The sequence below is a fragment of the Ranitomeya imitator genome, chromosome 2 (genome assembly GCF_032444005.1).
Source record: "Ranitomeya imitator isolate aRanImi1 chromosome 2, aRanImi1.pri, whole genome shotgun sequence".
NCBI lineage: Eukaryota > Metazoa > Chordata > Amphibia > Anura > Dendrobatidae > Ranitomeya > Ranitomeya imitator.
In genome coordinates this window covers 261,850,744-261,863,596 of record NC_091283.1, presented here as the reverse complement: position 1 = coordinate 261,863,596, position 12,853 = coordinate 261,850,744, and the positions used below count along the sequence as shown (strand labels likewise).

The following is a 12,853-nucleotide window of genomic DNA, read 5'->3' as shown; positions in this document are numbered from 1 at the left end:
TCCTGTGCGCACAGAGCAGCCATATATGTGGAGTGCGGCTCTGCAGGTGGAGGTATGTGGAGATTCCCCATTACTGAGCGCAGGGACATTAACCCCTTCTGCACTGAGACTCTTTTGGGGTTGTTGTTGCCACTTTATAAGAATCATAATGTTGTTGTTCTGTTTCCTGTAATAGATACATACGAGCCAACTATGGAGGACAGGAAGTGAGGGAGCGGATTGTTCTCCTAGTACAGGGCCCCTTTCTTGGCCCCACACAGTGTAATGCCCCCATTATGCCCTGTAAGCAGGTTCTGCCCCACACCCAGCTGCCTCGGGCACTTTACCATGAGCTGGTACCTCAGATTCTTCCCCGCACCCCTTTCCTTTTCTTGGCGCCAAATCTGTTCTGCCTTTGGGGCTCTGGCCTTTATAATATCAGTAACTGCATCATCAAGGTCTCCTGACCAGGTGCACCCTCTAGACTCTTCCCTCCGGAAACCCTCCCTCTTCCCATTGATGTCACATGGTCCCGTCTGGATGGCAGATAGCAGTCTGTACAAATGCAGCACAGCCCTGAGGAGTCTTTTTTATGACTCTCCTTTTTACAGCCCTTATGTAATATATATGATGGCGCTCACACAGTATAATGTTTCCACAGTACTGGCATCTCTCGTAAAAAAGGTATTTTCACACTACTGCCATACCGCCATACCCCAACACACAGTATAATGTTCTCATAGTACCGCCATACCTCCACACACAGTATAATGTTCTCATAGTACCGCCATACCACCACACACAGTATAATGTTCTCACAATACCACCATACCCCCACACACAGTATAATGTTCCTACAGTACCGCCATACCCCCCCACACAGTATAATGTTCTCATAGTACCGCCATACCCCCACACACAGTATAATGTTCTCACAATACCACCATACCCCCACACACAGTATAATGTTCCTACAGTACCTCCATCCCACCACACACAGTATAATCTTCTCATAGTACTGCCATCCCACCACACAGTATAATGTTCTCATAGTACCGCCATACCCCCACACACTGTATAATGTTCTCATAGTACCGCCATACCCCTACACACAGTATAATGTTCTCATAGTACCACCATAACCCCACACACAGTATAATCTTCTCATAGTACCACCATACCCCCACACACAGTATAATGTTCTCACAGTACCGCTATACCCTCACACACAGTATAATGTTCTCATAGTACCGCCATACCCCCCACACACAGTATAATGTTCTCACAGTACCGCCATACCCCCACACACAGTATAATGTTCCTATAGTACCGCTATACCCCCACACACACGCACATAGAAACACAAGAACAAAAGCCAACTTAACCCCTTAGTGACAGAGCCAATTTGGTACTTAATGACCAGGCCAATTTTTGCAATTCTGACCACTGTCACTTTATGAGGTTATAACTCTGGAACGCTTCAACGGATCCCGCTGATTCTGAGATCAGTTTTTTCGTGACATATTGTACTTCATGTTAGTGGTAACATTTGTTCGATATTACTTGCGATTATTTATGAAAAAAACGGAAATATGGCGAAAATTTTTAAAATTTTGCAATTTTCAAACTTTGTATTTTTATGCCCTTAAAGAGAGAGAGAGAGAGAGAGATATGTCATGAAAAATAGTTAATAAATAACATTTCCCACATGTCTACTTTACATCAGCACAATTTTGGAAACAAAATTTTTTTTTGTTAGGGAGTTATAAGGGTTAAAAGTTGACCAGCAATTTCTCATTTTTACAACACCATTTTTTTTTAGGGACCACATCACATTTGAAGTCATTTTGAGGGGTCTATATGATAGAAAATAATGAAGTGTGACACTATTCTAAAAACTACACCCCTCAAGGTTCTCAAAACCACATTCAAGAAGTTTATTAACCCTTTGCGTGCTTCACAGGAACGGAAACAATGTGGAAGGAAAAAATGAACATTTAACTTTTTTTTGCAAACATCTTAATTCAGAACCATTTTTTTTATTTTCACAAGTGTAAAAACAGAAATGTAACCATAAATTTTGTTATGCAATTTCTCCTGAATACGCCAATACCCCATATGTGGGGGTAAACCACTTTTTGGGCGCAGCGCAGAACTTAGAAGTGAAGGAGCGCCGTTTGACTTTTTCAATGCAGAATTGGCTGGAATTGAGATCGGACGCCATGTCACGTTTAGAGAGCCCCTGATGTGCCTAAACAGTGGAAACTCCCCACAAGTGACACCATTTTGGAAACTAGACCCCTTAAGGAACTTATCTAGATGTGTGGTGAGCACTTTGAACCCCCAAGTTCTTCACAGAAGTTTATAACGTAGAGCCGTGAAAATAAAAAATCGCTTTTGTTTACACAAAAATGATATTTTCGCCCACAAATTCTTATTTTCACAAGGGTAACAGGAGAAATTAGACCACAAAAGTTGTTGTGCGATTTCTCATGAATACGTCGATACCCCATATGTGAAGGTAAACCACTGTTTGGGCGCACCGCAGAGCTTGGAAGTGAAGGAGCGCCGTTTTACTTTTTCAATGTTGAATTGGCTGGAATTGAGATTGGACGCCATGTCGCGTTTGGAGAGCCCCTGATGTGCCTAAACAGTGGAAACCCCCCACAAGTGACACCATTTTGGAAACTAGACCCCTTAAGGAACTTATCTAGATGTGTGGCGAGCACTTTGAACCCCCATGTGCTTCACAGAAGTTTATAACGTAGAGCCGTGAAAAAAAAAATTGCATTTTTTCTACAAAAATGATCTTTTTGCCCACAAATTTATATTTTCACAAGGGTAACAGGAGAAATTAGACCACTAAAGTTGTTGTGCAATTTCTCCTGAGTACGTCGATTCCCAATATGTGGGGGTAAACCACTATTTGGGCGCACCGCAGAGCTTAGAAGAGAAAGAGTGCCGTTTTACTTTTTCAATGTAGAATTGGCTGGAATTGAGATCGGACGCCATGTCGCGTTTGGAGAGCCCCTGATGTGCCTAAACAGTAGAAATCCCCCACAAGTGACCCCATTTTGGAAACTAGACCCCCCATGGAACTTATCTAGATGTGTGGTGAGAACCTTGAATGCCCAAGTGCTTCACAGAAGTTTATAATGCAGAGCCGTGAAAATAAAAAATATTTTTTTTTTCCACAAAAAAGATTTTTTAGCCCCCAAGTTTTTATTTTCACAAGGGTAACAAGAGAAATTGGACCCCAAAAGTTGTTGTCCAATTTGTCCTGAGTATGCTGGTACCCCATATGTGAGGGTAAACCACTGTTTGGGCGCACGGCAGAGCTCGGAAGGAAGGAGCGCCGTTTTGGAATGCAGACTTTGATAGAATGGTCTGCGGGTATTATGTTGCGTTTGCAGAGCCCCTGATGTACCTAACCAGTAGAAACCCTCCACAAGTGACCCCATTTTGGAAACTAGACCCGCCAAGGAACTTATCTAGATGCGCGGTGAGAACTTTGAATGCCCAAGTGCTTCAGAGAAGTTTAGAATGCAGAGTCGTGAAAACAAAAAATATTTTTTTTTCCACAAAAAAGATATTGTTGCCCCCAAGTTTTTATTTTCACAAGGGTAACAGGAGAAATTGGACTGCAATAGTTGTTGTCCAATTTATCCCGAGTACGCTAATGCGCCATATGTGGGGGTAAACCACTGTTTGGGCGCACGGCAGAGCTCGGAAGGGAAGGAGCGCCTTTTTGGAATGCAGACTTTGATAGAATGGTCTGTGGGCATTATGTTGCGATTGCAGAGCCCCTGATGTACCTAAACTGTAGTAACCCCCCACAAGTGACCCCATTTTGGAAACTAGACCCCCCAAGGAACTTATCTAGATGTGTGGTGAGAACTTTGAATGCCCAAGTGCTTCACAGAAGTTTAGAATGCAGAGTCGTGAAAATAAAAAAAAAAAAATTTTTCACAAAAAAGATTTTGTAGCCCCCAAGTTTTTATTTTCACAAGGGTAACAAGAGAAATTGGACCCCAGAAGTTGTTGTCCAATTTATCCCGAGTACGCTGATGCCCCATATGTGGGGGTAACCCACTGTTTGGGCGCACGGCAGAGCTCAGAAGGGAGGGAGCACCATTTGACTTTTTGAGCGCAAAATTGGCTATCGTGTTTGGAGACCCCCTGATGTACCTAAACAGTGGAAACCCCCCAATTCTAGCTCCAACCCTAACCCCAACACACCCCTAACCCTAATCCCAACCTGATCCATAATCCTAATCACTAACCCTAACCATAATCACAACCCTTACCCCAAAACAACCCTAATGTCAACCCTAACCCTAATCAAAACTCTAAATCCAACACACCCCTAATCCTAATCTCAACCCTAACCTCAAACCTAACCCTAATCCCAATACACCCCTAATCACAACCCTAACCTTAACCCTAATCCGAAACCTAACCCTAATCCCAAGCGTAACCCTAATGCCAACCCTAACCCTAATACCAACCCTAATCCAAACCCTAACCCTAATCCCAGCTCTAACCCTAACTTTAGCCCCAACCCTAGCCCTAACTTTAGCCCCAACCCTAACCCTAGCCCTAAGGCTACTTTCACACTTGCGTCGTTTGGCATTCCGTCGCAATCCGTCGTTTTGGACAAGAAACGGATCCTGCAAATGTGCCCGCAGGATGCGTTTTTTGCCCATAGACTTGTATTGCCGACGGATCGTGACGGATGGCCACACGTCGCGTCCGTCGTGCACTGGATCAGTTGTGTTTTGGTGGAGCATCGGCACAAAAAAACGTTCAATGAAACGTTTTTTTGTACGTCGCATCCGCCATTTCTGACCGCGCATGCGTGGCCGTAACTCCGCCCCCTCCTCCCCAGGACATAGATTGGGCAGCGGATGCGTTGAAAAACTACAGCTGCTGCCCACGTTGTGCACAATTTTCACAACGTGCGTCGGTATGTCGGGCCGACGCATTGCGACGGCCCCGTACCGACGTAAGTGTGAAAGAAGCCTAACCCTAAATTTAGCCCCAACCCTAACCCTAAATTTAGCCCCAACCCAAACCCTATATTTAGCCCCAACCCTAGCCCTAACCCTAGCCCTAACCCTACCCCTAACCTAACCCTACCTCTAACCCTAACCTAACCCTACCCCTAACCCTACCCCTAACCCTACCCCTAACCCTAACCTAACCCTACCCCTAACCCTAACCCTAACCTAACCCTACCCCTAACCCTACCCCTAACCCTACCCCTATCCCTAACCCTACCCCTAACCCTACCCCTAACCCTAACCCTAACCCTAATTTTAGCCCCAACTGTTGTTCTCCTGCCGGCCAGCAGATGGAGACAGATGGCGGGCGCACTGGGCATGTGTCCGCCATGTTCTTCTGCCGGCGGCCAGGAGGAGCAGCAAGAGGATCCAGGGACACAGGTGAGTATTGTAGGGTCCCCGAATCCCCCTATTTCTCTGTCCTCTGATGTGCGATCACATCAGAGGACAGAGAATTACACTTTACTTTTTTTTTTTTTTTTTTGCGGTCGCCGGTAAACAGTTAATTACCGGCGATCGCAAAACAGGGGTCGGTAATACCGACCCCGATCATGCTCTTTGGGGTCTCGGCTACCCCCGGCAGCCGAGACCCCAAAGATTCTCCCGGTGCCGGCCGGCGGGCGCACTGCGCATGCGCCCGCCATTTTGAAGATGGCGGCGCCCACCGGGAGACACGAGGAGCATCGGGGGAGCTAGGTGAGTATTGGGGGGCCACCTGGGACCCCTTTTCTCTGTCCTCCGATGTGCGATCACATCGGAGGACAGAGAAATTAAAAAGAGATCGCGTTTTTTTTTTTTTTTTTTTTGCGATCGCCGGTAAACGGTTAATTACCGGCGATCGCAAATGCGGGGTGGGTTAAAAAACCCCCGAATCATGTTCTCTGGGGTCTCGGCTACCCTCGGCAGCCGAGACCCCGGAGAAAATCGGCCTCTGGGGGGCGCTATGGACTTTTTCCACAGCCCCGATAATTAACGGCGCTGTGGTTTAAGTACCCTTAGCGGCCGCCGTTAAAAGGCGTATCGGCGGTCGCTAAGGGGTTAAAGTCCAAAGTATAGAAAGTATATATTTATTTTTTTATTGGTATACCAGGTTAAAAGTAATATAGAATCAAAAAATTACATAAAATGATAAATACAATGCATATCTGTATGGTACAAGAAAAAGAGGGCACACTACACAAGAATATGTAAAATAGATGTGGAAATATCTCAGGGTGCAACTAGGCAAAAATATCAAAAAAAGTGTCACAACAAAAAATATGCAGTGCACAATCACCAAATATATGTAAGTGCACAATTACAAAACCAAAGTGTTATATATGGTGCGTATGATAAACATAAATAAACATTTTTTTGCATATAAAATAGTAAAGTGCAAGAGAGTGCAAAGATTCACAATTGTGTGTCAACGTGTCCACTGTAAACACAATACTCTGAATAAAATAATAATAAAGTGCAAATGCGAAAGTTACACCAGCAGGTGTCAGGAGAAGAAGGCAATTAAAGACCTCCAGGCCAATCAGGATATTATCGTACGGCCTGCGGACAAAGGGGTGGCATTGTGGTTCTCGACCGATCCATGTACCATGAGGAATCGGTTCGACTTCTGCAAGACCAAGTGACTTATAAGCAATTGACGGGTGATCCCACCTCACATTACATTAGTAAATTTAATGTCTTAGCGCAAAAAGGGAAATCCATGGGAATTTTGAATACGAAGGAATTTAAGTTTATAATGAATAAGAATCCAAGTAGGGCTTTATTCTACCATATTCCTAAGCTCCACAAGAGCATGACTCGTCCTCCTGGTAGACCCATAATATCGGGCATTAACAGCTTAACGTCCAACCTGTCCCGATATGTCGATGTACACTTACAGAAATGCATGACAATGATACCATCATATTTAAAGGACACGGGTCACACCTTACAGATTTTAGACACCATCAAGTGGGAAAAAGATTATATAATAGGTACATTGGACATTAGGTCGTTGTACACGGTCATCGATCAGGACAAAGGTTGCCAAGCGGCCGAATACTTTCTTATGGCCCTTGACATATACACAAATGAACAGACTCACTTTATTGTGGACTGTATCAAGTTCATTTTGCAACACAATTATTTTATACTAGATTGTGGCCCGATTCTAACGCATCGGGTATTCTAGAATATGCATGTTCCCGTAGTATATGGACAATGATGATTCCAGAATTCGCGGCAGACTGTGCCCATCGCTGAATCAGAAATGTGGGATTTCTACGTCCTTTATGACATCATCGTCACTGTGCCCGTTGCTGATTGGTCGAGGCCTAGCGGCCTCGACCAATCAGACGCGGGATGTCTACGTCCTTTATGACATCATCGTCGCTGTGCCCGTCGCTGATTGGTCGAGGCCTGGCGGCCTCGACCAATCGGAGGCACGGGATTTCTACGTCGATACTGTGCCCGTCGCTGATTGGTCGAGGCCTAGCGGCCTCGACCAATCAGAGACGCGGAATTTCCAGGACAGACAGACAGACAGAAAGACAGACAGACAGACAGACAGACAGACGGAAAAACCCTTAGAAAATTATATATATATATAGATATGAAGGCTAATATTACCTCCAAACATGGGGCACCGCCATGGGCATGCGTTTTGCCCCTAATGTTTATGTTGCCAAATGGGAGGAGTCTCACATATATAATGCGGGTAAATTACATCCTGGTCTGGTTATGTGGCGTCGGTTTATTGACGACATTTTCTTTATATGGGAAGGCTCCCAAGTTGAGCTTAGCACCTTTCTTTTGGGGCTTAACAACAATTCCTATGGCCTGGAATTTACATACCACACAAGTCCTGTTGAGGTAAATTTCTTGGATCTCACTATCTATGTGGAGAACGACCAATTGCGCACTAAATGCCACCGGAAGGCGGTTGATTCTAATAGTTTTTTACACCTCACCAGCTGCCACCTTCCGGGTTGGCTTACAAATATACCAAAAGTGCAATTTACTAGGATTAGGCGCAATTGCTCAACGATTGAGGACTATAACATGGAAGCCAACTTTTTAACCAAGAAATTTCTGGAAAAGGGGTACCCCAGGCCTCTGCTAGAGAAAACACAATATGAGCTGGCCCAAACGGATAGGGGTTCTTTATTTAAGCAAACAGCTAAGAAGGACTCAAGAAACAGCAACCTATCGGAACAGGTTTACACTTTGCCATTTGTGACACAGTTCCATGCGGGATATAATAAATTTGCTCGCATCATCCGCAAACACTGGCCTATTTTACAGAAAGATAAAGTGATAGGTGAGCTTCCCGTCCACCCTAGGTTCGTATATAGAAGAGTCCAAACACTTGGCAATCTTATAGCCCCTACTACGGCAATCAACAAAAAGTGTTTTCAAACATCTAACCATTCGAATGTGGGCTTTTTACCGTGCGGAGGTTGTTCTGGATGTTTACATACTTCTTTTAAAAAAATTCATCAAGTCACATTCTTTGACTCAGATGGCACTAAGGAGTTTCGAATCAAAGAAAATATATCCTGTTTTTCTACAGGGGTTATTTATCTCATTCAGTGCCCGTGTAGGAAAATATATGTAGGCCGCACCAAACGACGCCTAATGGAGCGGATTAAGGAGCATTTTAAAAATATACAAAAAGGATTTTTAGCACACCCCCTTTCACGTCATTTTAAGGACAAACATAATCAGTCCTTGAGGGATGTCCATTTTTGTTCCTCAAAACCAAAGAGGGGAGACTACCTTAAGAAAATGTCCAGGGTCGAATCCCAATGGATTTTCACTCTAAATAGTTTGGCCCCTGTGGGCCTTAACTATGAGTTGGAGTTATATGCGTTTTAATTTGGAGTAGTGGGGTGATTCTTGGGGGAGTTTTTTATTTTAAAGAAAACCCCAAAAAACTGTTTTGGTTCTATGTAGGTAAAGAGACAAAAATAAAAATGAAGATAAAAATATACGTAAAAAAGATTTTAAGCCTGGAAGGGCGTATTTAACCCCTTCATGACCGTGGGTTTTTTGTTTTTCCGTGTTCGTTTTTCGCTCCCCTCCTTCCCAGAGCCATAACTTTTTTATTTTTCCGTCAATTTGGCCATGTGAGGGTTTATTTTTTGCGGGACGAGTTGAACTTTTGAACGACATCATTGGTTTTAGCATGTTGTGTACTAGAAAATGGGGAAAAAATTCCAAGTGCGGTGAAATTGCAAAAAAAGTGCAGTCCCACACTTGTTTTTTGTTTGGCTTTTTTGCAAGGTTCACTAAATGCTTAAAATGACCTGACATTATGATTCTCCAGGTCATTACGAGTTCATAGACACCAAACATGTCTAGGTTATTTTTTACCTAAGTGGTGAAAAAAAATTCCAAACTTTGCTAAAAAAAAACAAAAAAAAAAAACTTGCGCCATTTCCCGATACTCGTAGCGTCTCCATTTTTCGTGATCTGGGGTCGGTTGAGGGCTTATTTTTTGCGTGCCGAGATGACATTTTTAATGATGGCATTTTGGTGCAGATACGTTCTTTTGATCGCCCGTTATTGCATTTAAATGCAATGTCGCGGCGACCAAAAAAACATAATTCTGGCGTTTCAAATTTTTTTCCCGCTACGTTGTTTAGCGATCAAGTTAATACTTTTTTTTAGTTGATAGATCGGGCGATTCTGAGCGCGGCGATACCAAATATGTGTAGATTTGATTTTTTTTTTTTTATTCATTTATTTTGATTGGGGCGGAAAGGGGGGTGATTTAAACTTTTATATTTTTTTTTATTTTTTTCACTTTTTTTTTTCACTTTTGCCATGCTTCAATAGCCTCCATGGGAGGCTAGAAGCAGGCGCAACCCGATCGCCTCTGCTACATAGCAGCGATCATCAGATCGCTGCTATGTAGCAGAATTGCAGGTGTGCTGTGAGCGCCGACCACAAGGTGGCGCTCACAGCCACCGGCGATCAGTAACCATAGAGGTCTCAAGGACCTCTATGGTTACAATGGAGACGCATCGCCGACCCCCGATCATGTGACGGGGGTCGGCGATGACGTCATTTCCGGCCGCCCGGCCGGAAGCGGTAGTTAAATGCCGCTGTCTGCGTTTGACAGCGGCATTTAACTAGTTAATAGGTGCGGGCAGATCGCGATTCTGCCCGCGCCTATTACGGGCACATGTCAGCTGTTCAAAACAGCTGACATGTCCCGGCTTTGATGCGGGCTCACCGCGGAGCCCTGCATCAAAGCAGGGGAGCCGGCATCGGACGGTATAGTACGTCCGATGCCGGTAAGGGGTTAAAGCAGCCTACTATTAAAATTGCTTTTATCATTAGCCATTATTTATTTAGCGACTAGCGTGCTCGATAGACCGATGAGTGCATTCGTATATACTTGGTCATAAATGTATGAGCACATTTTAACTCTATTTCTATTTATATTTATATTTCATTTTCATATATTTATATGTAATTTTTTTCATGCCTTTTTTTCACGTCTATTTTTCATTTTTTACTTATTAATAAAAGATTTAGTTGCCCATTCGGTTCATTGCATGCGTAAATAATTTTATTCCCAGTAGCGTATTCTAATACCCACTTTCAGTTCTAAATACTAATTTTAATTACTAATACTAATAAAGGAATTACGGTATAGTTCCAATTTTTAAATACTTTTATTTCTTTTGGCACCCTCGTTTTTTCTGCAGCATTTCCATACATCTCTAGAACGCTCCCACACACATCCCTCTTTTCTATTGCAGAACTAGTGCATAACTGTATTGGGGATAATAACACTATATAATTACATGGCAAGTCAGATCGCACACAAATTAGCATTAAAATCAATGTTCCTGGCTCAAATAGGCTATTGGTGTCAGCAATTACATGCAGTATATGGCTGATATGATCCGGTATACAAATGAGCACTAAGACTAATTGGTATGCGGTTACAGCCTTTCTTTGTCCAGTACACCGTGGGTTAACAGGATAACTACTTTGGACGGCTATATATGGCAATCGGCAGGGAAGGGGCGGTGTTGTGAATTCCACTCTTGGGCTCCCTCCGGTGGTTGTAAGTGGCACTTTTGTGAGTTCTGCTCTTGGGCTCCCTCCGGTGGTTTTAAGTGGTATGGCTGCTCCTTGGATTTAGTAGTCTGCAGCTGCTTCCACTAATTGTCTTTCTGCTCGGCTTTTATTCCTGGCTCTTCTCTTCAGCCAGTGCCACTTGTCAATGTTTCCTGGCTGGATTCACATCTCTGCTTGGATTTCCTTGATTTCCTGACCAGTTCAGCAAAGATAAGTCCTGGCTTTGCTCATTTCTGTCCACATGTTGTGGACTTATTGTTCTGTGCATTCTATGTTTTGTCCAGCTTGTCAGTATGGATTATTTCTGTTAGCTGGAAGCTCTGGGAAGCAGATTTACCCTCCACACCTTTAGTCAGGTGTGGAGATTTTTGTAAACTCTGTGTGGATTTTTTGTAGTTTTTATACTGACCGCACAGTATCCTTTCCTGTCCTATCTATCTACCTAGTATGGCCTCCTATGCTAAGATCTGATTTCATTTCTGCGTATGTTATTTTCCCCTCCTCTCACCGTCAATATTTGTGGGGGGCTATCTTTCCTTTGGGGATTTTCTCTGAGGCAAGATAGGTTTCCTGTTTCCATCTTTAGGGGAAGTTAGATCTTAGGCTGTGCCGAGGGGTCTAGGGAGTGTCAGGTACCCCCCACGGCTATTTCTAGTTGCGCTGCTAGGTTCAGGGTTTGCGGTCAGTACAGATACCACCTCCTTCAGAGCTTGTCCATGTTGCTCCTAAACCACCAGATCATAACAGTACAAGTGGACAAAAATGAATTAAATGCATCTCAAAAGAAGGAAAAGAAAGTTCTGAACCATTTTTTTTCTGTGCTCTGTTTTGTCTCTTTTTTCCTCTTGATCTCTGGGTGGTTCGGGATTTATGCTCTGGCATGGATGTTCAGGGTTTGTTTTCTCGTGTGGATCAACTTGCTGCAAGAATACAGAGTATCCAAGATTATGTTGTCCAGACTCCGGCTTTAGAGCCTAGAATTCCTACTCCTGATTTGTTTTTTGGGGACAGATCCAAGTTTTTGAACTTTAAAAATAACTGCAAATTGTTTTTTGCTTTGAAACCCCGTTCTTCTGGTGATCCCATCCAGCAAGTAAAAATCATCATATCCTTGCTGCGTGGTGACCCTCAAGACTGGGCATTTTCTCTTGAATCAGGGAATCCGGCATTATTGAATGTAGACGCATTTTTTCAAGCGCTCGGATTATTGTATGACGAACCTAATTCTGTGGATCATGCAGAAAAAACCCTGTTGGCCCTGTGTCAAGGTCAGGAAGCGGCAGAATTATACTGCCAGAAATTTAGAAAATGGTCTGTGCTCACTAAATGGAATGAGGAGGCTCTGGCTGCAATTTTCAGAAAAGGTCTTTCTGAAGCCCTTAAAGATGTTATGGTGGGCTTTCCTACGCCTGCTGGTTTGAGCGAATCTATGTCTCTAGCCATTCAGATTGATCGGCGTCTGCGCGAGCGCAAAGCTGTGCACCATATGGCAGTGTCCTCTGAGCAGAGTCCTGAGCCTATGCAATGTGATAGGATTTCAACTAGAACAGAACGGCAGGAATTCAGACGTCAGAATAGGCTGTGTTTTTACTGTGGTGATTCTGCTCATGTTATTTCTGATTGCCCTAAGCGTACTAAGAGGGTCGCTAGGTCTGTTACCACTAGTACTATACAGCCTAAATTTCTCTTATCTGTGACCCTGATTTGCTCATTGTCGTCCTTTTCTGTCATGGCAT

At 43.7% G+C, this 12,853-nt stretch overlaps 1 protein-coding gene across 2 annotated transcripts in view; it reads left to right on the top strand.

The window, feature by feature from the left end:
- Positions 1-12,853, top strand: part of LOC138667370 (oocyte zinc finger protein XlCOF22-like) — a 54,520-nt gene continuing 41,667 nt past the window's right edge. For both annotated transcript variants that reach the window (XM_069755596.1, XM_069755595.1), the window contains exon 1: positions 1-52. In XM_069755596.1, coding sequence (XP_069611697.1) covers positions 26-52 — 27 coding nt within the window. In that variant the 5' untranslated portion in view covers positions 1-25. The remainder of the gene's footprint in view (positions 53-12,853) is intronic.